This window comes from Phyllobates terribilis, unplaced genomic scaffold (assembly GCF_046119375.1).
Source record: "Phyllobates terribilis strain yellow unplaced genomic scaffold, ASM4611937v1 Scaffold_3__8_contigs__length_932513732, whole genome shotgun sequence".
NCBI lineage: Eukaryota > Metazoa > Chordata > Amphibia > Anura > Dendrobatidae > Phyllobates > Phyllobates terribilis.
In genome coordinates, this window is record NW_027362763.1 from 557,879,478 (window position 1) to 557,907,333 (window position 27,856).

General features: G+C 42.4%; 1 protein-coding gene across 2 annotated transcripts in view; it reads left to right on the forward strand.

The window, feature by feature from the left end:
- The window catches only part of MAP3K4 (mitogen-activated protein kinase kinase kinase 4), a 113,096-nt gene that overhangs the window by 16,144 nt on the left and 69,096 nt on the right, over nt 1–27,856 (forward strand). Inside the window, exons 1-2 of one of the 2 annotated variants that reach the window (XM_073671412.1) lie at nt 9,801–9,982; nt 15,872–16,062. In XM_073671412.1, the coding sequence (XP_073527513.1) occupies nt 15,876–16,062 (187 nt within the window). In that variant the 5' untranslated portion in view covers nt 9,801–9,982; nt 15,872–15,875. Of the gene's footprint in view, nt 1–9,800; nt 9,983–15,871; nt 16,063–27,856 lie in introns of those variants that run through there. The other variant, XM_073671411.1, reaches the window with a different exon arrangement.

Below are 27,856 nucleotides of genomic sequence, written 5' to 3' on the forward strand. Positions count from 1 at the left end.
GACCTGAGGTCAGTGACTATTTACAGTCTGTAAATGGGGCAGAGCGTGTTCGTAGGTGTGTTCAGATGTTGAGGTGCAGGTCAAAACCGCATCTGAAAGAAGCTTGTGATGTTGCAATGCTTTAATAACCGTGGTATTTACGGGAGAAACACATTTATTTTACACTTTACCGCCAACTACCGCTTCACAAAACTGCTGTAAAACATGAAGGCTTTTTAAGATTCTCATGATAAATTGATAAGCTGCAGATCTCAATTGATTTTACCCTGTAGATATATTTTGCAGTGTGTGCATGAATTTCTAAACTCCTTCACAAAGGCCCCCATATACGTTAGGGTAGGTTCACACGATCAACGTCTCCACATCTGAGAAAAATGGACTGATAATTCTGATGTGGAGAGAACATTTATTTTCTTTTTCACACCTTCTTTTAAGTCAGTCCATGAAAAATGGTCCGCACGCAGATGTTATGCCATTGCGGTCTGTTTTTTTTTCACGGACCCACAGGCTTGCTTTGCAGATTTTAATCCGACATTTGGATCAAAATTAGACATGTGTCCTTTTCTTTTTCGCTGAGCACTCGATCTGATTTTTTTTTTCCTTGGACCATGTTCACAGTCCCATAGAATATCATATGTACAATTGAAATCCGTGAAAGCCATGGATAGCACTCATTCAAGAAAATCAGTTGTGTTCACGACCTTAGACTAACGTCGGCTGAACCTGACCAATAATCTAATGTGTATGGGGTCCTCCAGACTCTCAGATTTTATTGGGAAAGATAAGCATCTCTCATGTTCATCCTTTAGTTCTCAGTGAGATAAACCCCTGCCAAAGAAGTCTGTCAGCGGCTCTCTTGTAAAGAACACCGGAGCAAGCAAGAGCTCCTCCTGTATATGGAGGAGTCAGGAGAGATGGCTTCCAGCCAAACGATCTTCTAAATCATTGTCTTAGCAGATAGCATAAGATAATTATATCTGGTGACATACATTAAGGAGAATTAAAGGAAACGTGCCCTCAGGATTTTATATGGCATGTATGTAAAGGTGCTTTAATGCTTAGTAAATCCATCCTTTTCTTGTAGAAATCCATTTTGCTGTTTTTAGAAAAATCTATAGTTGAAATTGCTTGCTAATGAGTTGTATGGGCAGTGGTGTGGGCTGTGCACTTACAGCTCTCCTGCCTCCCTCCCTATTCCCTTCCTGATGCCTGTCAAGGAAATCATGAGTAACCTGTTCAATGCTAGCGTCGATCATGGGCGTTTAACACCTCTGAGACTGCTGTCAATAGTGACGGCGACATCAATCGGCATAGCAGAGGGAGGAAGCGCCCTGTCTGCTCATATTGACAAAACCGTTGTGCTGATGGTGTCAATGGTGACCACGGGCCGAAAGATGGCCGCAGTGTCATCCAAGTACTGTGGCCTGTAAGTTCCTGCTCAGAGTGAATAGAAAGTGATCAAAAAATGTTATGTGGCCGAAAATGATACTAATAAAAAAAAAACAAAAAACGGCAACTCGTCCCACAAAAACAAGACCTCACGTGACTGTCGGCAGAAATATAGAAAAATTATAGCTCTTGAAATATGGTGATGCAGAAAAAAAATGCTTGTTTTGGTGTGTGACATGCGCCAAACATAAAACATTTTTTAAAAATCTGTTATCTCTACACTTTGGTCTCTGTCCCGCCTATAATCCACCGTTGGCCATCTTTGAAAGCGTGGGCAGTCAGTTTTGTAAACCGCTGAACATAGACCAGGCGGAGTACAGATTAACTTTGCTGCCTCATTATAGTGAATGGATCCCTCCAGAGGTTTCATCTGAATCACGTTACGAGATTTACGGTAGATGGAAACCCCGATGTAAGTTCTCAGGCTAGAGCGCAGGAAAAATGTGACCCAAAATGTTATGTAAAATGTTCCCAATAAAAGCTTCAACTCAATTCAAAAATAGCAAATCCCTCAGGTCCATCATCTGTCAATGGAAATATAGGTAGCTTCAACGTTACTGATAGCACAAATGCTCTGGAAAAGCGCTATGTCTCCTTGTCCCCACAAAGGAAATCCAGCAAATTCGTCAATCCCTAATCAATATGCCCCCCTACCTTCTGAGCCCCAGTGTGCCTAAAGCACATTTAGCGTTCACATGTTTGGCATCTCTATAGCATAGAGAGCCAGCTTAATTTACGCGGTCCATGTCTCCAGAAGCACGAGCTGGGCACTACAATGGCAGATTCGCAATTTTCACTAAGTAACATTCACGGCAGCTTGTTTCTGGCAAACACCTACGGAGTCAAAATCGTCATTGCTGCTGTAGATAATTTTTCCCGGAGGGGTGTAATTTCCAAGATGGGGGGATTCTACTCTTCTGGCACTTGGGGGGCTTTGTATATGGAGTCTACAAACTATTCTACAATAATTTGTTCTCCAAGTGTCAAATAGCGCTCATTCTGTTTTGAGTCTCGCCGTGTGGCTAAGCAGTACTGTACCGACACATATGGGGAATTGCCACGTTCAGCAGAAATGTGTGAAACATTTTGGTGCCATTTTTACCCACTTTCCCGTGGGAAAATGTAAAATCTGGGTCTAAAACAAAATTTTTTTGGTAAAAATGTAATTATTTTTTCTTCACTGCCCAATGGTATAAAATTCGGTGACACCTGTGGTGTCAATATGATCACTGCACCCCTAGATTCATTCATTGAGAGGTCTAGTTTGTAAAATGGGATCACTTATGGGGGGTTTAGCTGTTCTGGCACTTCAGGGGCTGTGCTAATGTGACATTGCACCCGCAAACCATTCAAGCAAAATGTGCACTACAATATGGCGCTCCTTTCCTTCTGCACTGTGCCTCCAAAAGTAGTTTTCAACTGTGTATAGGGTATTGGCATACCCAGGAGACATTGTGTAACAAATTGTATGGTCCATTTTCTCCTATCCCTTTTGAAAATTGAAAATATGGGGCCAAAGCATCATTTTTGTGGGAAAATGGTAATTTTCCATTGACTCATCACAATTCTGTGACTCGTCAGCGGGATAAAAAAAAGCTCTCTACACTTCTAGGTGAATTCTTTGAGAGGTGTAGTTTCCAAAATAGGGTCACTAGTGGGAGTTTTCCACTGTTTAGGCACATCGGGGGCTCTTCAAATGTCACATGGCATTTGCAATCTATTCCAGCCAAAGTTGCGCTCCAGAATTCAATTCCCTTCTGAGCCCTGCCATGCTCCCAAACAGTAGTTTTCCACCACATATATGATGTAGCGGCGAACTCAGGAGAAATTGCACAGCAAATTGTATGGTTCAATTTCTCCTGTTGCCCTTGTAAAAATGTAAAATGTGGGGCTAAATTAACACTTTTATGGGAAAAATTAAAATGTTGTTTTTTTTTTTTTCTTTCCACATATTTGAATTAATTCCTGTGAAGCACCTAAAGATTTAATAAACTTATTGAAAGAGTAAGCTGTCCTGTAATAGTAGCAATTCATTTCCAAGTTCTATCTTGGATACACAGTATACGTATGTGATTTTCAAGCGTTTCTTCCAGTTGCTGGCTACCTCATTTTACTGCACGATGTCTTGTCGGAGCGTGTTTGCACTGTGGTATTCCTTTAACACCCCGGAGTTTTGCTGTCAGTGCAAGTTCTTGTGTGGGGTAGATCATTTGACCTTAATTTGGTCTGAAGGAAATTACCTTTACAACTGTCAGTAACTCCATGTGTTAAACCTGTTGGGACAGAGTCTTTGGCTAGTGATGAACATGCATTTTTCTTCACTGACACCGAATCCTAATTATGTACTATTAACATGTCACTTGCTGGCCAATAGGATATGGAATTGCTTCGAGAGCCACAGGGAATATGTAACATGGGTATGAAAATTCAGTTGTCAGGCTGACACAAAACACAAGATTCTGCACTCATTTTCAGGGTTTATGCAATGTCCATCAGTTTATTACTTTATGGGGCGAAAGGAATTTGGCTGTATTAAAGTAATATTGTCAGATTCATTTAGTAATTGTGACTTTTCTTCGGCCGTGTTCACATGTAGTGTAAATTCTGAGTTTTTTTTTATTTTTGCAGCTTTTTAATCTGCATGTTTTTGCAGGTGTCCGTACAACAAAAGCAGTAAGTCTATTTTTTTTATGCTACATTTTTCTATTTTTGTTGCATTTTGGTGCTGACTTGAAGTAGCATTTGCATTTTTTTTTTTTTTTTTTTTGATTTTGCAACTGTGTTTTTAAAATGTGTTATTTCAGCCTCCCCATAGAAGCCTATAGCGAAAAAAAAACTCCCTAAAGATCACTTTTTAGACACCCAGTGGGCAGGAGTTAGATTTTACATTTTGTTGCTCTTCCAATCCCAAACTGATTCAGACGGCCGTTTTTTGTTTATTTTTTCTACGGATATTAAAAAAAAATGGAACAATTTTAAGGAGTATTTTCATCATAGTTTGGTCCGTGTGTCCGTTTCTACCATCAAAGTTTCATCAGTGCGTTTCTCCTTGTATGCAAAAAAAATACAAATTCCGTAGCAGAAAATTAACTTTGGGGTCTGGCCCTCAGTGATCAATAAGTTATTCTCTATCCTAAGGATAGGGGGTCACTTTTCACTTCTTGGAATATCTGTTGCTTTCTACGTGGATTTGCTCTTGGATTTCACCAACGGCTTTACTTTGTAAAACATCTCTTCATTTGCCTTGTACTGTCGTTTCTTGCAAAATTCAACAAAAATGTTTTGATATCTGAGTGCAGCCAAAAATAAGTAGTTATGTAGCAGCTGTATAAAATACACATCAGTTGTCCCATAATTCATGAACCGGTCTAATGTAGTGGAGTACAGGTTGAATACCGAGATTAGGATTAGGTGCCCGTGTTGTTGGGCCTGTCGGCTGTATGGACGATGACCCATAAGTGCATTAGAGCAGAATTATGAGCTATTTTTATTTGTTTCTTTTCAAACCTAGTAACATTTGAACACGGCATTTGTATTTTCTACCACTCGCCAAATAATTCAGCCTTGGTAAATGTTGTATTTATTGAGATGTAATATGTGCTAATAAGAAAGCATGGCCCCAGACTAGATCACTTGTAATGTACTGTTCATCAGTTTAGTAATGACTTCCTTCTTCCAAAGTGCAGTCAGCCATGTGAAAGTGAGGGCGTATTAACAAATAAGAAATGGTTGTGAGACATTCTGATTTCTAATCTCATCCCATGAGTCATCTGTTTTTACTTCTAAGGCCACGGCCCCACTATCAGTATTTGGTCAGTATTTTTTCTCAGGAGTGGGAGCCAAAACCAGGTGAGGAACCATCTGAGAAAAGAGAGAGAAAATCCTCCAGCGGTAGCCAAGAATAAAAAGATCAAAATGTATTAGTCACATTAAAAGACTATAGTAGCAAGTCACCAAATGGGGTCCAAGAGAAAAAAATACATGACAGACCAACGCGTTTCAGCTTATAGCCTTAATCATGAAAAGGTATAATAGAAATAAGTGCACCAATTCTGCATTTATCACCCACTCCTGAGAAAAAATACTGACCGAATACTGATAGTGGGGCTGTGGCCTTACAATAAAAACCAAGCAATTTAAAGAGGACTTTTAAGAGATTTTTAAAAATTTTCATAGTACCTTTTTAATTGGAAACCCAATGTAAGTGTTCAGCGTACAGCACAGGATAAATGTGAATAGAGCCTTAAAAGCAATACAAAACATGCACTCCAAAAATGCCATCAATACTAACTGCAAAAACCAGCCCCCAGTTAGGTCCGTCATGTGTCAACAGATTCGATTTGCACATCACAACAACATGGCTCCACCGTAAAACAAAAATCTACTGAAATTTGCACTCCCAAATCCAAATGGCCCTTTCCCTGTGGTGCTTAAACCACAGTTAGCTTTCACGTATAGCATTGCTGTAGCTGGAAGTACCCACTTAACAATTTACTGGGTGCGTGTCTTCAGAAGCACAAGCTGGGCACAATGTATTAGGCACTAAATTGGCATATTTGAAATTGCCACTTTGCAATATCGACACAATGTTTTATTTTTTTACACTGAAGCTGTAGATGAATATTATTAAGTGGTATAGTTACCAAAATGGGGTTACTTTTAGGATTATTATGCTGTTTTCACACATTAGGGGCTTTACAAATGGTGCCCGCAACATATTACAGTAAAATCTGTGGTCCAAATTTCAAATGGCGCTCCATCCCTTTCAAACCCTGCTTTGTGCTCAAACAGTAGAGTACAACCACATATGGGTAGCCCATTTTTCGCCTGTTACCTCTTGTTGGAATGAAAAATTTCAGGGCAAGGTAACTATTTAGCCGAAGAAACTTAGGCCTTGATTCAATAAGACTAGCGTTGTGTAATCAGTGGTGTTGGTGTTTTCTTGAAGAAAATAGACAAAATCCTAAAAAGAAAATGACATTGGAAAAATACTGACATAAGGTACACATGTGGGAAATATTTATTAGCTTTTGTGGTCTGACAATCTGGTTTAATGGTATGGATTCAAAGTTCAGAAATTTGCTAGTTTTTCAAAACTTTCTTCAAATTTCTGATCTTTTAGTTCAAAAAATATTTGCCCCGATTCATAAAAATGTTTCTGCCATAAAACACCTTCAAGTGTAGTAAGATTTTTGCCCAACTCGGAAGTTGCTCAAAAGTTAGCCTGCCCGCCTAATTCACGAAACATTATGCCACTATAGTAACGAAACTTACGACAGAAATATGCAATTAGCTTCTTAAGAGAAGTAACTCTAGCGCCACCTATTAGGGGTAGCAATCCTCAAAGTCCATAGCAAAACTTTTAACAAGTCGTGCCACATGACTTGGGATAAAAAGCAAAACCAAACTCTCCATTTGGCAGGGCTTTGGAGTCGGTAAGCCAAACCTCCGACTCCTCAGTTTCCCTGACTCTCCAACTCCACAGCACGGCCTCACTACTGAGCATGTACATAAAGTGCAGCACAGATTCATCTCAACTAAAAGCTGAGATCCTTAGATCAGGAATAGAACAGACATGTATAGGACATTTTATAACTTTCCCAAATTCTTATGAAAACATTTACAGCCAGGGCTGTGGAGTCTGAGTCGAAGCCCATTTTGGTGGAGTCGGTATAAAATGGACCGACTCCGACTCCTAAAATTGGGTACAGTAATTCAATTAAATTTGTGGGGAATACTTTTTCATAAGAATTTGGGAAAGTTTGGAATGTCCTATTCCTGATCTAGACTTTTAGCTGAGATGAATCTGTGCTACAGTAAATTTATCACTTATACATGAGCCATGTATGAGGGAGTCGGAGTCGTGGAGTCGGTGTCATGGAAATTAAGGAGTCGGAGGCTTGGCTTACCGACTCCACAGCCCTGTTTATAGCACATCCTGCATTGTACTACTGTACCAATTTATTATATATTTTAGGAGTTGGTTCAATTTATACCAACTCCACCAAAATTGACACCAATTTCACAGCACTGATTTGTAGACACATGTTTCGGGTTGTTTGTTCCTCATGAGTGGACCAGTCCTGAATTTTAAAAAGATTGCAACAGTAAAAGCAAAGTTCAGTTTGTGTCCTGTGTTTTGTAATTTGCTATTTATTTCCACTCAGTCTAGCTGTGTTTTTCATATACACTGTGTGCAGAATTATTAGGCAAATGCGTATTTTGATCACATGATACTTTTTATACATGTTGTCCTACTCCAAGCTGCATAGGCTTGAGAGCCAACTACCAATTAAGTAAATCTGGTCATGTGCATCTCTGTAATGAGGAGGGGTGTTGTCTAATGCAGGGTTCCCCAACTCCAGTCCTCAAGGCCCACCAACAGGTCATGTTTTCAGGATTTCCTTAGTATTGCACAGGTGATGGAATTATTGCCTGTGCAGGTGATGCAATTATCACCTGTGTAATACTAAGGAAATCCTGAAAACATGACCTGTTGGTGGGCCTTGAGGACTGGAGTTGGGGAACCCTGGTCTAATGACATCAACACCATATATAAGGTGTGCATAATTATTTGGCAACTTCCTTTCCTTTGGCAAAATGGGTCAGAAGAGAGATTTGACGGGCTCTGAAAAGTCCAAAATTGTGAGATGTCTTGCAGAGGGATGCAGCAGTCTTGAAGTTTCCAAACTTCTGAAGCGTGATCACCGAACAATCAAGCGTTTCATGACAAATAGCCAACAGGGTCGCAAGAAGCGTGTTGGCCAAAAAAGGCGCAAAATAACTGCCCATGAATTAAGGAAAATCAAGCGTGAAGCTGCCAAGATGCCATTCGCCACCAGTTTTGCCATATTTCAGAGCTGCAACATTACTGGAGTATCAAAAAGCACAAGGTGTGCGATACTCAGGGACATGGCCAAGGTAAGGAAGGCTGAAAAACGACCACCTTTCAACAAGAAATATAAGATAAAACGCCAAGAATGGGCCAAGAAATATCTTAAGACTGATTTTTCAAAGGTTTTATGGACTGATGAAATGAGAGTGACTCTGGATGGGCCAGAGGCTGTATCTGTAAAGGGCAGAGAGCTCCACTTTGACTCAGACGCCAGCAAGGTGGAGGTGGGGTACTGTTTTGGGCTGGTATCATCAAAGATGAACTTGTGGGACCTTTTCGGGTTGAGGATGGAGTGAAGCTCAACTCCCAGACCTACTGCCAGTTTCTGGAAGACAACTTCTTCAAGCAGTGGTACAGGAAGAAGTCGGTATCGTTCAAGAAAAACATGATTTTCATGCAGGACAATGCTCCATCACATGCATCCAACTACTCCACAGCGTGGCTGGCCAGTAAAGGTCTAAAAGAAGAAAAATTAATGACATGGCCCCCTTGTTCACCTTATCTGAACCCCATAGAGAACCTGTGGGCCATCATAAAATGTGAGATCTACAGGGAGGGAAAACAGTACACCTCTCGGAACAGTGTCTGGGAGGCTGTGGTGGCTGCTGCACGCAATGTTGATCGAAAACAGATCAAGCAACTGACAGAATCTATGGATGGAAGGCTGTTGAGTGTCATCATAAAGAAAGGTGGCTATATTGATCACTCATTTTTTGGGGTTTTTGTTTTTGCATGTCAGAAACGTTTTTCTAAATTTTGTGCACAGATATTGGTTTACCTGGTGAAAATAAACAAGTGAGATGGGATTATATTTGGTTTTTATTAAGTTGCCTAATAATTCTGCACAGTAATAGTTACCTGCACAAACAGATATCCTCCTAAGATAGCCAAATCTAAAAAAAAAAAACACTCCAACTTCCAAAAATATTAAGCTTGGATATTTGAGTCTTTTGATTGAGAACATAGTTGTTGATCAATAATAAAAATAATCCTCTAAAATACAACTTGCCTAATCTGCACACAGTGTATATCGTACCATACGTACACATACATACAACGTTAATCTTATAGCCAGACTTGCACTTTTTCTTAGTTTTGCTTAAAAACAAATCTGTGCACTTTGAAGAATCCATTTTCTTAGTAAATTCAGTCCACATAGATTTCCTCAATATTGGATGCAACCTTTTTGTGTGCTTGTGTGTTTTCTGTGAATTTTACATCAATTTTGCAGCATCGTGTTTATATAGTTGTATGTTTGGGGAGAATCTAGGGTTGTATGTTACTAACAAAGTGCTTTTCTAGAGTGGTGTCATCTCTCAATTATTTGTCTTCTCCTGTCATTGGATCATTACTTCTGTGGTGACTGCTGGGCGTGCTTGTAATGCTTTATGGGGAAGAAAAAGCCTTTCTTAGGGTGGAGACTTGGGTGATTCATTGTAAGAAGTTTCCTACGAGATTAGTGGCCGTACAGAAGGCAGTACTGGAGCATTTATTACTTTGCACATCAGATGGAATGGGCTGACATCTCAGCCAAGAATTTGGAACGTCTGAAACAGTTTTTCCGACCAAAAGATTTATTGTGATTGTTAACAATGGAGCGTGCTGATCATAGAAGTTGTCTTGTCAAACAGGAGTATGGTGAGTGTTTCTGTTTAGGAGATGGACACTGTATGCTGTATGGATTTCTGTAGTTGCTTGGTAGATCTGCAGGGATGTTCTACCCTTGGTATGCTTGAAGTACTTGTGTAGTGAGTGACCATGAAGAGACAAACAGGAAATAAACTTGTAATTACAGAATTATAATATTGTAATTCTCAACCCTTTGTATGGTAAGACTGGAGTCGCACATACTGCGGCTGAGCACTTGCGAATGACCTCTGCTAATGCTGCTTTCATTGTTTGTCAATGGTTGCACAGCTCTGCAGCAAAGAGCTGAATTCATCCAATGGCCATTCCAGTGATGGTGCTTTCAGCTGCAGACCACACCGTTCTGCATGTCCGTACAGTTCTCAGTTGCATCATTGGTGCAGTCTGCCCACAACAAGTAATTCTGGTCTATTAATGTCTCACTAGATGGCAATTATTTTTTAACAGAGGTAACTCGATATTTTACTGCAGCAGTTGTGTGGTTATTTCTTCAATAAATAAATTGCAATCAAGAATTTACTTTCTTCCTTGCTCTCTCTCATCATCCCATAGCCGTCGCAGTTTGGCCGACATGAATACCAGTCAGTCATCTGTTATATAACCTCTACCACACTTCCCATCCGTCTGTTGACCGTTCATTTAAGGTGCAAATGTCAGTGTCACAACTTGTCATAATGTCAATATATGTAAACTGTTTTGCCATCACTGGGATGTACTACTACTACCTGTTCTTATGTTTGAAACAGAGTAAAAAAATAACACGTTAAATTACCAGTAGGTTCATTTACCATACCAGAGTCATTAATGGGGTTGTCTAATACAGAATTTTTTTTTTTTTTTAAGGCATGGACGCTCTTTAAATAAAAAAAAAGCTGAGGCAGCTATAAACAGCCCGGACAACCCAGCTCCAGATGTTCTGGAAGTGTACTGTGTTCAAAAGTCACTGAACCGCATTGTAGAAGCCCGTGATTGGCTTCAGCAGTCATGTGACTGGTTGCAGTTTCTCTGATAAGAACATCCAATTACAGGACTTAGCAGTCCTGTAAGTCCCAGAGCTGCTGCAGGGATCCGAGGTGGCCTGTGTTGGATCAGTGAGGCTGCTGGTTGGTGGGTATACCTCTAGGTTTTATATTAAGAGCATTCACGCCTTGTTTTTTTATTTTTTGTTACCCAAAACCTTTTTAATCCCTGTTGTTGGTATAGCACAGATTTGACATTATTGGCCTGTCTCAATCTTGGTGTTCCTGACAACTGTTTAGGGGCTGTGGTGCTTGTGCAAATGTTTCTTCAGTTTTTACATCAGCCTATATACCTGCATGTGATTTGATCAGTAGTGGAGGTGCAGGGTATTGTAGCATTTCCCATTCGTCTTAGAGGGAACCTGTCACCAGGTTTTCCCCATATAAACTAAAGCACGCCCTTTAAAGAAGTTGTCCATTACTTTGGTGGTCTATCCTTAGGGATAGGTCATCAATGTCTCATCGGCTGCGACCTCTGGCCGGAAGTACGTACTTGCTGAGCTTGACCGTCTAATTGTACTGGCTGTCATGGGGTACTTCACTTCCGCCTCCTATTCAAATCAATAGGAGGCTGATGTGCAGTACCCTGCGGTAGCCACTACAAATAGACGGCCAAACTCGGCAAGCAAGTACTTCCAGACACTGACAACAGCTAATTGCCGGGGGTGCCACGTGTCGGACACCGGACGATCAGACATTGATGTTCTATCCTAATGATAGGACATCTATGTAAAAGTAGTGGACAACCTCTGTAAGCCCTCTTGCACAGAAGTCCAGCAGCATGTGTATAAGCTTTCAGCTCCCCTGCAAATCAAAAAAAACTGCAGACCGCATACATGGCAGGCCAGCACCTGACGAGGTAGAGCTGAATAAGTGAGACCGGAGTAAAGAAATAAACTGTCCTTTACTGAATGAACTGGTAAAACATATGTACATCTGTCTGGTAGCGGGAATGATACACAAGCAATATGTCTTCTACAGAATTCAGAGGCATGAAGTTGACGATTAAATGTAACGACACATATCTAATGATATTTGTTGTCCTAATTGTTGTGATGACCTGCATCTTCCCTTGTTAGAGCCACATGGGTCGAGGTGGTGGCGCCTCACAACTACTCTTAACCTCCAATTAGTTTGGGCCACAGAACTCCAGGTGTGCCACTACAACTCCTTAGGAGAAATCGTGTCCCAGCCTGGATCAACCCAGTCGTCCTTCACTCAAGCTTCCGCATCTGGCTGACACTTGACCGCCTTATCTAATATACATAACTTTTTCTATAAGCACCCTACTTGTCTGCTATAAAGGAATACTTCTGCCACTTGGTACTTGGCTAATTCAGAACTTGCTACCTGAGTATAGTCTTCTCTCTTCTTCACACACATTACCCTTAAGCAATTCTGGTCTGCCAACATACAGTCCTGCTCATCGTTTTTGGCGCCCATGAAGTTTATGTACATAATGTGGAATATCTTTTGAAAAAAATTAATCAAGTAAAACTTTTTTTTCTTTTTTTTAATAGAGCACTCTTGTTAAATACAAAAGAGCAAATGATAAACAATTTAAAACCAAAAACAATGGGAGGGAAAAATAGAAAAACCTAAAGCTTGCTGTGTCACTGGTATTGGCACCCTTTGCATTAATTTAGTATGGAAACGCATTTTGACTCGCCTGTGGTAAATCACAAAAGAGATTCACCTGTGATTGTCTGTGCCCATGTGACATGAATTGGCCAATGAATGATGACTTCAGTGTTTCAAAAAGCCACATGGTAGGCCATGTTCCTTTGTCACAATGGTGAAGACAAAGGAGCTATCTGAGGATATCAGAACTGCTATTATTAGCAAACACAAGACTTCCAAATGGTGTGAAACCATCTCCAAAGACCTTGGTATCCCATTTTCAACAGTGTGCAATGTTATTAAGACGTTTGCCAAGCATGGAACCATCAAGAACCTCACTGGATGTAGGGGAAAGAGGAAAATTGACAAGAGAGCTCTTTGAAGGTTTGTGTGAATGGTGGAAAAAACACCACGCCAAACATCCAAAGATCTGAAGGCCTACCTGGAACAGCCTGGGGTCATGGTTTCAACAAGTTCCATATGCTGCACATTAAACCAAGCAGAGCTTTATGGGCGAAAGCCAAGGAAGAAACCATTGCTGAAGAAAAAACATAAGTCGAAAAACGACTGATCTTTGCCGAAGAGCACCTTGACAAACCACACTCCTTCTGGGAAAATGTTCTGTGGACAGATGAAACAAAAATAGAGCTTTTTTTGGCAATATAAATCAACAGTTTCTTCATAGGATGGGGCAATTAAGCTTATAAGGAAAAGAACACCTTACCACCAGTTAAGCCTGGTGGAGGATCCATGATGCTTTGGGGTTGCTTTGCTTTGTCTAGTACTGGAGGCCTTGACCGTATCACAGAAATCGGAGAATTATCAAGAGATTTTAGAGCGAAATGTCCTACCCAGATCATGGGTCCTCAAGCTAGACAATGACCCAAAGCACACATCCAAAAGTACACAGGAATGGTTGAAAAAGAAAAAATGGATGTTTTAAAATGACCAGCAATGAGTCCTGACCTCAATCCCATTGAAAATCTTTGGGGTGAGCTGAAATCTGCCACTGGGAAAAAGAACCCTGCAAACATTTAAGAGCTTGAACAAACTGCAAAGGAAGAGTGGGAGAAAATTCCAGCTGAGAAGTGCAAGAAGCTTATAGGTGCAAGACCTGTCAGTAATGTCAATGGGTGTGTAGCCAAGTATTAATTAGGGGTGCCTTTACTGCTGCACATGCTATTTATTCTGTTTTTTCTTTGTTTTTCAACTTCCAAGTTGCAATTTCAATGTTTTATTGTTGCATTACTTTGGACCACTAATTAAATCCTGAGGATATAACTTTGGTACTTTTCCATTTATTTTTGAAGAAATTTTACAGTCTATGAAAAAAAATGGAGTGCCAATAATGGTGAGCGGCACTGTATGTTCCTTCCTTCAGTACTTTCGAAAAACTGACTGACAAACAGGAGCTAAGTTCCTATGCCCACTTAACCCCTCCCATCATGGGCTGGCCCTATAATTAACCTTGTCCGCCGGCTAACTAACCATTGCGACTATACAATAGATAAAACAACATATAAAACAGGATAGTGCATTATTTAAATGCAAAGGTCTTCAGAAGGAGTGCCAGCCAGCTTCTCCACTCTTTTTTACAAAAGAACAGATTTGCACAGTGACCCAGAAATAAAGATGTTGCATACACATTACACATTGACTTCAGCAGGAAACAGTGAAGCATGCCTGCACAGGTCTGTGCTTAAACAGCACAGGTTTGAGATATGCAACGCTGTGGGGATGACGTGATTCACGTCCATCAAAAGACGAAGGCCGGCTATTGCTGTGAGAGAGGAGGTGGCAAACACAAACCAGCCCCACCCATCAGACCGGACTAGGACAGTAAGCATACAGCACTAGAGAATGGTATAAGATATTTTCTATGGTCTTCATAAAGACCCTGCCAATCTGATATTAATGATCTACTCAAAAGGGTAAGAACATTCGCCCAGTGTAAACAAGTTGCCAAACACCCAAGGAGTGAGCAAAGTGCTTGTTCATCAGATGACATTATTTTTAAAAGTGCATGTCGAAAGGTCCAAAGTGATCAGTCTTGCTCTTGTTTTATTTACTGCTGCTATGCAGTTCCAGAGATATGGGTCTGCTAATTTCATGATCTTTACAAGGGGGCATTACAGACTTTTCCTGGGGCATGTTTTTAGGCTTGCCTGTACTATGAGCAAAATACCCCTTTTTTATAAAGACCAAAAGAATTCGCAATAAATAAGGCCCATAAGTACAGTTTAAGTCCCTCCACCCATCAGGATATTTTTTTCTTTTAGGACATCAATTTCAGAGTGTAGGGATTCCTGAAGTCCCACTCCAACTAGTCAGCTGATTGCAGGGGCCACTGTGGTCAAGCGCCACATTTCCTTCTTAGTTTACCAGACAATGCTCCATATGTTTTCTAGTGGCTGAATTGGTCTTGTATTGAAGTTCAGTCCTATTCATTTCAATGGGACTGGGATGCAGAGAGCTACGGTTCCATGCACAGAGCTGTCTGGCTATTCTGACCTGCTTGTTGCTTCTCCGGGGGCCTATCTATAGTTGGCTCCCGTCGTAGTACGTTTATGTGGAACAGGAGGTCAGTGAAGAAAACTATGGATTAGGAAAACACTCTAATATTTTCTGCTGCTGTTTTCCAAGAAAATAATTGAAATGGTTGGTACATTTTATTGCATTTCCATGTACTGTCAAGCAAAATAGCTACACTTTTAGACAAGATGTGTAGTTCAGAGTGACACATCAGTCTATGCACCGGCTGTATGGATGATGGTCTGCTGACAGGTATGTGTTGTTTGCCTGTTTGCACCATTGCTGTGGAGCTGCTAACAGTAAACGGCTCGATTCCTGCTTTGCCTTTAAACAGTTTCATACGGTTGATTAATTATGACCTAATGTCTGTTACCTGCACTTACGTCCGAGGTCGGCTGTGTTCACATCTGCACTAGGATTTCTGTTTTCCTATTTCATTAGAGGAGCAGATAAACAAAATTCATCCTTCCAGTAAAAATAATGGGATCTGTGACAGGTACATTTTTAATGTAAGTTTTTTTTTGGGGGAAAAATTAAGTCCTATAGCACAATGTTTACACAAAGCTATAATCTATTGAGCAATGTAGATGTTTTGCATCAGTGTCCACCATGATCTTATAAAAAATGTATAGTCTTTTTATTTATTTTTTTTTTTTTGTCTCCCTTGGTATGATCAGTCATTTTATCAAAGCTGTCCTCTACATTTCAGGCACATGCGCAAAACAGAAAATGCTGCGGGAGACGATCTGGATTGTGAGGCTGATGAGTTTTCAGATGAAGCAAATGCCGAAACCTTCTATGGCACCTCTCCTCCCAGCACTCCCCGACAGATGAAGCGTATGTCAACTAAACATCAGCGGAACTGCACGGGGAGGCCAGTGAATCGGACTTTATGTAAAGGTCAGTTATTGACTAACCTTGGCTTGTCCTCTCATTCCTTGAATGGTATTACATTATCCTACTTTTGATAAAGCAAATTATAAATCTGGCCCTAGTAATAATCGGGCATAAATTTATGCCAAAAGTTGCACCATTTTCAGGCTTTCATCTTCATAAACTTGACAAAAATAATAATTCTCCTTGGAGGACATGCTCACTTGTCTGTCTGTATTGTACAGATTTTCTCATAAGTCACCAAAACTGAAAATTAGATTGTTGCATGTTCTGTGGGTGAAGGGCAGTATGGCAGCACGTTGTCTCATTACAAACACTTCTGTGGCTGCACTTGTCCTCTTACAGTGCTGTCAGCGCTACCGCAGAGCTATGCCTGATGGTAACTAAGACAGTGCAGCAGAGTTGGACTTTGTCTCATTACAGACACATCTACAGCTCTTTTTTCAGTTGCTGTCAGCTTTGCTGTATTGCTCTTCCTCCTACACTGACTGATTTGAGATGGAAGCTTAAGCACTATGAGATGACAACTGTAGGCGCAGATGTGTTTGTATGGAGAAAAAGCTCAGCTCTGCTGCACTGCTAGTTTTAATCACACACAGCTCTGCCGCAAGATCAGAAAACGACAATCACTCATTACATGTCTCACACTGGTAACACCCTCTTTGATTTAAATATAAGATTTGAAGGCATGTTCTCCAGGACATCGGTGTCCAGCACATAGATCTGAAAGCACAACTCCAGTGTTTTTTATTTTATTCCCGCACTGGAGTGGCGCCACTAATCTAAGTTTCGTGACCTTAGTATTGTATTCAGCAGCTGCTGTCTACAGCTATTCCTGATGCCATCCCAGTCCCTCACCGCCATATTGTGACCACAACTTCTGACTGATCGTAAGTCAGAGGTAACAGACACTGTCTCCGAATGTAAGTCTATCAGAGCCTCGTTCTGATTCTGATAAACTTGCTTTGTGTAGTGACTTCCAGATCGCCCAGTAAACACTGGTTCGATCCGGCAGGTCACAACCTCCAGAATACCGACCGGAGCGGCGCCGATAAAGGATGAAGCTGGTGACTATGATACTAGAGGCCGGAAACTTAGATTAGTGACTAGTGTTGAGCGATACCTTCCGATATCAGGAAATATCGTATCGGATTGGATCGGGCCGATACCCAAAAAGTATCGGATATCGCCGATTCCGATACCGGAAACCAATGCAAGTCAATGGGACACAAATATCGGAATGAAAATAAACCCTTTCTTTCCTTGTAGGTTAATTCTACATGAAGGAAAACAAGTAAGAATAATGTAGAATGACATGAAAAGCCGGCAATTCATCAGCGGCATACACCGGTACCCGACAATTTACAACAGAAAGAATAGAGCTTCACACATAGATTAGATAGATAGAAACATGTCAGTCACATATATATGAAGTACAGTGACAGTGTTGCTTACTGTACTTGTCATTTAGTGTAAAGGATTTATTTAAAAAAATAATAGTGTTTTCATGCACCGTCTCTTTAAGAAAGCCGGCCGGCAATTCAGCATCTGTACCCGACAATTTAGAATAGAAAGAATAGAGAATCACACATAGATTAGATAGATAGAAACATGTCAGTCACATATATATGAAGTACAGTGACAGTGTTGATTACTGTACTTGTCATTTAGTGTTAAAATAAAGGATTTATTTAAAAAAAAATTGGCGTGGGGTTCCCCTTAATTTTAGGCTCTAGCGGAGGTTAAGCAGACAGCTGGGGCAAATGTTTGAAGCCTGGGAAGGGGGTAATACCCACGGAGCTTCCCAGGCTACTAATATCAGCCCCCAGCTGAATACCTAGCCTTTACTAGCTATTAAAATGGGGGAACCCCCCCAAAAAAAATAACGTGGGGTCCCCCCTAATTTAATAGCTAGCACAGGCTAGGCAGACAGCTGGGGGCTGATATTAATAGCCCAGGAAGGGTGCCATGAATATTGGCCCCCTCCCAGGCTAGAAACACCAGCCGTCAGCCGCCCCAGAAATGGCGCATCCATAGGATGCGCCAATTCTGGCACTTACCCTCGCTCTTCCACGCTGCCCTGGTGCGGTGGCAGGGGGTAATAGGGTTGGGGTTGATGTCAGCTTATAATGCCAGCTGACATCAAGCCCAGGTTAGTAATGGAGAGGCGTCTATAAGACACCCCCATTACTAACCCCATAGTCAAAGTTAAAAAAAACACAAACACCCAGAATAAAGTCCTTTAATTGAAATAAAGACACAATTCTTTATTGTTCTAAATTAAACCATACTTACCATCACGCCCATTCCAGCTGAAGCCAACGATCTCCTGCAATAAAAGTAAAATAATAAAGCAACCTCATCCTTACCTTTCCATGGTTCCCACGACAGCTTCAGCTCTGCTACATCGAGATGACAGGCTGGACCGCAGCAGAACGCTGCCATCCAGCCTGTCATCCCGCAGACACTGAGAAGCGCAGGCATGCTTGCGCTCCTCAGTGTCTCTCTGTGACGTCATCCTGATGAGCCTAGTTCATGTCCAATGAACTCAGCTCACCTCATGCACGTCACTGACAGCGTGGGAAAATTCTCCTGCACTCAGCGCTTCAGCGTGAGAATTCTCCCACGCTGTCAGTGACATACATGAGGTGAGGTCATGTCCAATGAACTCAGCTCACCTCATGCACGTCACTGACAGCGTGGGAAAATTCTCACGCTGAAGTGCTGAGTGCAGGAGAATTTTCCCACGCTGTCAGTGACGTACATGAGGTGAGCTGAGTTCATTGGACATGACCTCGGCTCATCTGGATGCCGTCACAGCCAGACACTGAGGAGTGGAAGTATGCCTGCGCTTCTCAGTGTCTGCGGGATGACAGGATGGATGGCAGCGTTCTGTTGCGGTCCAGCCTGTCATCTCGATGTAGCAGAGCTGAAGCTGTCGTGGGAGCCATGGAAAGGTAAGGATGATGTTGCTTTATTATTTTACTTTTATTGCAGGAGATCGTTGGCTTCAGCTGGAATGGGCGTGATGGTAAGTATGGTTTAATTTAGAACAATAAAGAATTGTGTGTTTATTTCAATTAAAGGACTTTTTTCTGGGTGTTGTGTTTTTTTAAATACTTTACTAGAAATTCATGGTAGTCATGTCTAATATTGGCGTGACCCCATGAATTTCGGGCTTAGGGCCAGCTGATAATGCCAAGCTGGCCTTAACCCCTTTATTACCCAGTGAGCCACCGCACCAGGGCCCTGGATGAGTTGGGTACAGCGCCAGAAGATGGCGCTTCTATGAACGCGCCATTTTCTGGGGCGGCTGCAGACTGCAATTTGCAGCGGGGGTGGCCCAGAAAGCTTGGGTCTCCCTGCGCTGCGGATTCCAGCCCCCAGCTGCCTAGTTGTATCTGGCTGGACACAAATATAGGGCGAAGCCCCACGTCAATTTTTTTTAAAATAAATCCTTTATTTTAACACTAAATGACATTTGAGGAGTTAATAAAGATGCAGTCCCTAAATTATTATTTATTTTTTAATTAATTTTTCCCAAAACTTTTGACGTGGGCTTCGCCATATTTTTGTATGCCAGCCAGGTACAGCATCCAGCTTCTATGAACGCGCCATTTTCCGGGGTGGCTGCGGACTGCAATTTTCAGCGGGGGGGGGGGGGGGGGCAGAAAGCTTGGGCCTCCCTGCGCTGCAGATTCCATCCCCCAGCTGCCTAGTTGTACCTGGCTGGACACAAAAATAGGGAGAAGCTTCACGTATTTTTTTTTTTTAATTATTTCATGAAATTCATGAAATAATTAAGAAAAAAAGGGCTTCCCTATATTGTTGTGTCCAACCAGGTACAAATAGGCAGCTGGTGGTTGGGGGCAGCCCGTTCCTGCCTGCTGTACCTGGCTGGACACAAATATAGTGCGAAGCCCCACGTCAATTTTTTTTAAATCATTTCAGGAAATTCAGGAAATAATTAAAAAAAATTGATGTGGGGCTTCGCCCTATATTTGTGTCCAGTCAGGTACAGCGGGCAGGAACGGGCTGCCCCCAACCACCAGCTGCCTATTTGTACCTAGCCGGACACAACAATATAGGGAAGCCCTTTTTTTCTTAATTATTCCATGAATTTCATGAATTTAAAAAAAAAAAACGTGGAGCTTCGCCCTATTTTTGTGTCCAGCCAGGTACAACTAGGCAGCTGGGGGCTGGAATCTGCAGCGCAGGGAGGCCCAAGCTTTCTGGGCCCCACCCGCTGCAAATTGCAGTCCGCAGCCGCCCCGGAAAATGGCGCGTTCATAGAAGCGCCATCTTCTGGCGCTGTACCCAACTCATCCAGGGCCCTGGTGCGGTGGCTCACTGGGTAATAAAGGGGTTAAGGCCAGCTTGGCATTATCAGCTGGCCCTAAGCCCGAAATTCATGGGGTCACGCCAATATTAGACATGACCACCATGAATTTCTAGTAAAGTATTTAAAAAAAACACAAACGCCCAGAAAAAAGTCCTTTAATTGAAATAAACACACAATTCTTTATTGTTCTAAATTAAACCATACTTACCATCACGCCCATTCCAGCTGAAGCCAACGATCTCCTGCAATAAAAGAAAAATAATAAAGCAACCTCATCCTTACCTTTCCATGGCTCCCACGACGGCTCCAGCTCTGCTACATCGAGATGACAGGCTGGACCGCAGCAGAACGCTGCCATCCAGCCTGTCATCCCGCAGACACTGAGAAGCGCAGGCATACTTCCACTCCTCAGTGTCTGGCTGTGACGGCATCCAGATGAGCCGACAATGAACTCGGCTCACCTCATATACGTCACTGACAGCGTGGGAGAATTCTCCTGCACTCAGCGCTTCAGCGTGAGAATTTTCCCACGCTGTCAGTGACGTGCATGAGGTGAGGTCATGTCCAATGAACTCGGCGCACCTCATGCACGTCACTGACAGCGTGGGAAAATTCTCACGCTGAAGCGCTGAGTGCAGGAGAATTTTCCCACGCTGTCAGTGACGTGCATGAGGTGAGCTGAGTTCATTGGACATGACCTCGGCTCATCTGGATGCCGTCACAGCGAGACACTGAGGAGCGCAAGCATGCCTGCGCTTCTCAGTGTCTGCGGGATGACAGGCTGGATGGCAGCGTTCTGCTGCGGTCCAGCCTGTCATCTCGATGTAGCAGAGCTGAAGCTGTCCTGGGAACCATGGAAAGGTAAGGATGAGGTTGCTTTATTATTTTACTTTTATTGCAGGAGATCGTTGGCTTCAGCTGGAATGGGCGTGACTGTAAGTATGGTTTAATTTAGAACAATAAAGAATTGTGTCTTTATTTCAATTAAAGGACTTTTTTCTGGGTGTTTGTGTTTTTTTTAAATACTTTACTAGAAATTCATGGTGGTCATGTCTAATATTGGCGTGACCCCATGAATTTCGGGCTTAGGGCCAGCTGATAATGCCAAGCTGGCCTTAACCCCTTTATTACCCAGTGAGCCACCGCACCAGGGCCCTGGATGAGTTGGGTACAGCGCCAGAAGATGGCGCTTCTATGAACGCGCCATTTTCCGGGGCGGCTGCGGACTGCAATTTGCAGCGGGTGGGGCCCAGAAAGCTTGGGCCTCCCTGCGCTGCGGATTCCAGCCCCCAGCTGCCTTGTTGTACCTGGCTGGACACAAAAATAGGGCGAAGCCCCACGTATTTTTTTTTTTAATTATTTCATGAAATTCATGGAATAATTAAGAAAAAAAGGGCTTCCCTATATTGTTGTGTCCAACCAGGTACAAATAGGCAGCTGGTGGTTGGGGGCAGCCCTTTCCTGCCTGCTGTACCTGACTGGACACAAATATAGGGCGAAGCCCCACATAATTTTTTTTTTAATTATTTCATGAATTTCCTGAAATAATTTAAAAAAAAATTGACGTGGGGCTTTGCACTATATTTGGGTCCAGCCAGGTACAGCAGGCAGGAAAGGGCTGCCCCCAACCACCAGCTGCCTATTTGTACCTGGTTGGACACAACAATATAGGGAAGCCCTTTTTTTCTTAATTATTCCATGAATTTCATGAAATAATTAAAAAAAAAAAAAACGTGGAGCTTCTCCCTATTTTTGTGTCCAGCCAGGTACAACTAGGCAGCTGGGGGATGGAATCTGCAGCGCAGGGAGGCCCAAGCTTTCTGCCCCCCGCTGAAAATTGCAGTCCGCAGCCGCCCCGGAAAATGGCGCGTTCATAGAAGCTGGATGCTGTACCTGGCTGGCATACAAAAATATGGCGAAGCCCACGTCAAAAGTTTTGGGAAAAATTAATTAAAAAATAAATAATAATTTAGGGACTGCATCTTTATTAACTCCTCAAATGTCATTTAGTGTTAAAATAATGGATTTATTTTAAAAAAAAATGGCGTGGGATCCCCCATAATTTTAGTCTCTAGCGGAGGTTAAGCAGACGGCTGGGGCAGATGTTTGAAGCCTGGGAAGGGGGTAAAACCCACGGAGCTTCCCAGGCTACTAATATCAGCCCCCAGCTGAATACCTAGCCTTTACTAGCTATTAAAATGGGGGACCCCCCCCAAAAAAAATGACGTGGGGTCCCCCCTATTTTAATAGCTAGCAAAGGCTAGGCAGACAGCTGGGGGCTGATATTAATAGCCCAGGAAGGGTGCCATGAATATTGGCCCCCTCCCAGGCTAGAAACACCAGTCGTCAGCCGCCCCAGAAATGGCGCATCCATAGGATGCGCCAACTCTGGCACTTAGCCTCGCTCTTCCACGCTGCCCTGGTGCGGTGGCAGGGGGTAATAGTGGTGGTGTTCATGTCAGCGCCAGCTGCCATGAAGCCCAGGTTAGTAATGATGGGCGTCTATAAGACACCCCCATTACTAACCTACAAAGTGTTAAAAAGAAAAAACACACTACACCCAGAAAAAAATAATTTATTTGAAATAAAACACACAATTTTATTTAATTCTTAGTTTACTAAAAATAATAGTTACCTGTCCACGTTCCTGCGCTGATCTCCCATGCACAGCTGTCACATCTGGAGATGGTGACAGCTGTCATGGCTGCTGTAAGCTCACGCTGCCGGGAACACGTCCGCTCCTGGCAGCGGGAGCCACTGACTGAGGTCACCGGAGTGCATTCAGGCAGCGCAGCTCCGGAGACCTCCTTTATGGCACTGCTGTACCGTGGGAATTTCTCACGATACAGCAGGGCCGTAAAGGAGCTAACCGGAGCAGCGCTGCCTGAACTCCAGTGAACCCTTACGGCCCTGTCATTCTAGCGGCGGCAGCGGTTCAGAGCGGTCACATTCTATGTGGCTGCTCTGAACTGGAGATCTTCGTGGGACACTCGTGGACTGCTACGGAGGGGTAAGGATAAGGTTGTGGTTTATTATTTTATATTTTATTACAGGAGATCGATGGCTTCGGGGAATTAGGTGTCTAGGTGAGTATAGGTGTCGTTTTTTATTTTTTACTTTATTTTAGGTGGCGATCGGCGGGGACAGGTAATGTATGAACTAATTTCTTTTAGGTAACCACTGGCCACCAATGACATGTATTTAACATTTATTGGGGACACAGTAGGGCAATTTAAATAGCAGGATCAGTCTGATGGGAACTACTGCTCCCATCGAGCTGATCCTGCTGGCAGGAGTGGACGGGGGACAGACATAGGCCGATGGGAGTAGTAGTGTCACATCGGCCTATGTCTGCCTGCACGCACACACCCGCACACATCGCACAGACACCGCGCACACCCGCACAAACATCGCGCACACACCCCGCACACACACTAATCATGACGGTCTGATCGTCTGGGAGGTGAGGCTGACCTGTGCGGCCGTGGGAAAGTTCATGTGAGTTCATGCAGTCAAGCATGAACTCACATGAACCCTCTGAGGGCACCTCGGCTAATTCAAATGAACAGCTGATCGGCATCAGCTGATACCTCAGCTGTTCATTTGAAATAACCGGCGGGAAAGCGCAGCACAGAACGGGAAAGCCGGCGGTGAAGTCTTTTCACTGCCGGCTTCCCCGCCCGGGTCCTTCACTCCCCGCTCCTTGGAGCTGCGCTCCCCGCCCGGTCCTAACTTACGATCGGGATGGGAGGTGGCGAGGGGAGCGGAGGATCGGGGTGGGAGGCTGCGGGGAAGCAGTATGGGGCTGTGTGATTGTTTAAAAGCCGGCGGCTTTATACCGCCCGCCGGCTTTTAAACAATCAGGAGAATTCTCCCCCGCTGGGATGGCATTCTGATGACAGGCTGGATCGCGCTGCCATCCAACTTGTCATCCTTCACAGACACTGCAGAGCGCAGGCATTATGGGAACTTCCGATTCCGGTATCCGATATTGTAAAAGTATCGGAATTAAGTATCGGAATTCCGATACCGCGAATATCGGCCGATACCCGATATTACAGTATCGGAATGCTCAACACTATTAGTGACATTACTACAGCGGTAAAATTAAAAATGCTGGAGTGGTGCTTTTAACAACTCTTTTACATATTAAGAAAATCATTGATCTCTATGGAATAAGACATCGTATTCTTTAATTCAACTTTCTATGTTCCGCCTGGCCATATAGACTGTTTAGGATGGATGACACTACTGAAAGATTTTCTTTTAAGCGTTGCTTTTTTCCACCGAATTATTGTGCGGATGTCTGCACTTAAATATGCAATACCAATCTGCTCTATTTATTACGTCTGTTTTTTTCCCTTTCTTTTTTGTGAGGTTTTGACCCAGATTTGACTCTTCATATTTATTTATAGAGCAGAAGCGCATCAAATCTGAACCTAAAAATGCAATTGCAATTTTATTTGCATGCCATCTACATTGGCATGACTGCGATTGGTGTCTGTATTCAAGCTAACTCCAGGCCACTGTAACAGATCTTCTTACTTGCTGTGTTCACAGGCACCTGCCCCGTTAACCTTCTACGACAGGTTTTAGGCTCTGTGCACACGATCCGGCGCTGCTGCGGGTTTGACGCTTCGTGTTATGCAGAGTCAAACCTGCAGTGGCCAGATGTTACAGCATAGTGGATGGAATTTCTAGACATCCCATGCCCACTATGTGTGTCTGGGCACCTGCGGATCACTCGCGGAAACTGACATGTGGCGCTTCTTTCCAGACCGCAGCATGTCAATTTCTCTTGCATGTCCGCATGCAGACTTTCACCATAAACCTAACCTTTATTGAGGAAAGTCTGCATGTGAAAAAAAATAAAATAAATGGCGCCACTCATATGCTTAATGAGCGGAAGCCGCCGCAGCTATTCCGGAGCATCGGGGCCGCAGGCTGGTACGCATCGTGAGCACATAGACTTAGTCAGTGTAACAAGACGGAGGCAATGTTATTGTTCTATAGTGACTTCCTCCCTAGGCAAATTTATTATACTTGGTATTCAGGAATTTATTCCTAATTACATTTTATAGGTTTCTTTTTTTTTCCCTATTCTTGGAAAAGCTCTTTACCAGTTTAACAGCAGGCCATTTTCCCTTGTTCTTGACCATTTTCTGATTTTTTTTTTTTTTTCGTACATGTGATTTAAAGAGCTGCGAAAAATGTTTTTCTCGTTGGGACATTCAATTCAATTTTGCTTCCTATTTGCGGGACCTAATGCATTTTATTTTCATACCTTTTTTTTTTTCTTTCCTTTTTGGTATCTGAGTGGGTGGGAGAAAAATAAAAGAAATACATTTCATGCATTTTAAATGTGGTCCCCTTTAACGTAATTTTTTTTTTTTTTTTTATATCTGACACATGGGGATTTTTTGACAGGGGCAGGACTAATGACTGGCATTGTTTTCTTTATTTTTTTTCCCCTGTTTTTTTTAATTTATTTATATATTCATTCCGGTATTTCACACACTGCCTCCCATAAGGTAATAAAAGACTATTGTGGGGGGCATTTCAATGTTTTCAATTGTATTTTATTTTTTTCTTAAATCTGATTTCCCCTGTTACTGGGGCTGATGTATTAGCCCCAGTTATAGGAGAAATTCAGCCTTCTTGCACCCTGTGTTCACTTGATAGCTGGGTCCGGAGGAGGAAGCACTTTCAGTGCTGTGTGTGTAGTGATAGAGAAGGCAGGGATGGTAAAGATATACTTTATTTTATGTACGCTGGAAAGCAAGATAACGTCTTAAAGATAGCTGTTCCTGTCCCTGCAAAGATTTGAATTTCTTCTACCAGTACTAACAATGACAAACTATGAAGGGGGGCACCCTTTGACAAGTGGAATGGTAACAACCAGTTGTCAATTTATTAATAGATTTCCAGGAGGTATAACAGAGGAGCAGCACAACACAGATTTATGTGAAAAATTTCTCCAGAATTATCATTTCAAGGGTAGCAAGTATTTATTGACACAAGTGGCAGATTTTAATGCTACTGTAATGAAACAGACATGTTGCAGATACCTCACCACTAATTGTAAAACCCCTTCCCATATACACACACTGGTCCATATAACTTGTGCTTCTAGAGCCCTGTCTGCAACTCTTGCAATGATCTATCAAATTTTTTTTTTAAGGACAGGGGAATAAAGTGCCTTATTTGTACAGACTGTCCAGGAATTTTCTGGACAGTTGACCACCCTGCCTGTGACGCATTATTTAGACTAGCACAACAAATGTAATTATCCTCATATGTATGTTAGTAATAATTTGGGGGGAATGAATTTCCACTTTAACAGAAAGTCAAATTGTTGCAGGTATATTGACAACGTCCCAATATATGATTTTCCCAGATCCACTTTTTTCATTCTATTGTAGAGGATCAGTCATCTCCTCTGACTCTGCTGGAATAAACTAGTCATGAAATAACAATGCTCAGGCACCTCTGCATTGTGCCATCATCTGTTATTCTGTCTGTAAATATGAGTAAATCGACAACATAGTATTACGATTTCTTTTGTTAATGGGTTTGTTGCTAGACAGTCTAACACTGTCAGCAATGATTGCAGTGTTAGTGTTCAGGGACAAACAACGTAGACATGGAGGGGGGAAGGAAGTAATGCCAAAGTTTCAGTTGACCTTTTTAAATTTTGGAATAAATTGTCAGTTGAATCATGCTGTCCAAACCAAGGGCAGCATAGATCAGAGACTGGCTGCACAATTGCAGCCAGTGATGTCTATCTTTGGAATGCTCCAGCGTTTCAGAAAACCTAGTTTGACAGTCCGGCCTGGGAGCGAGAGACTGGATTAGTCTGGCATGGTCCCTGGTTGGCTTCTCCCCACCCCACTGAAGAAGAATGACAGGTCTCTCTAAAATGCAAGAGTGATTCAGAGAAAAACATATCTGGCTGCAATAGCACAGTCTCTGGGGCAGTGTAAATCTCATGACCGTTCTCATTAAGGAGGAATAACAGTTTTCATATTGTTTTTTTTATGGGGCATTCAAATAATATACTAAAGTAAACCTATCAGGAGAGCTGAGGGGCGATGAGATACTGATATTTATGCAGGATTCATCAGGCCTCCATTTGAAAGCATGAGCATGCAGAGTGAAAATATTGCCATAGATGTTTTGGGCTTAAACATCCAGAGTTTCTTCCAGTCCTCATCTTTTCTAGATAAAGATGTTCTACAATCCTTTGCAAGTGACATTTTTAAAGGGATTTTCCCACAAACGAAAGTTGATTTTAATCAATAGATTTTGGAATAATAATAAGTTCCACAATTGGATGTGTTTAAATAAAATGTTCCTGTGCTGAGATAATCTTATAAATGGGCCCCTGTCTATCTCAGCACAGGAACATTTTATTTAAATACATTCAATTGTGGAACTTATTATCATTCCAAGATCTAT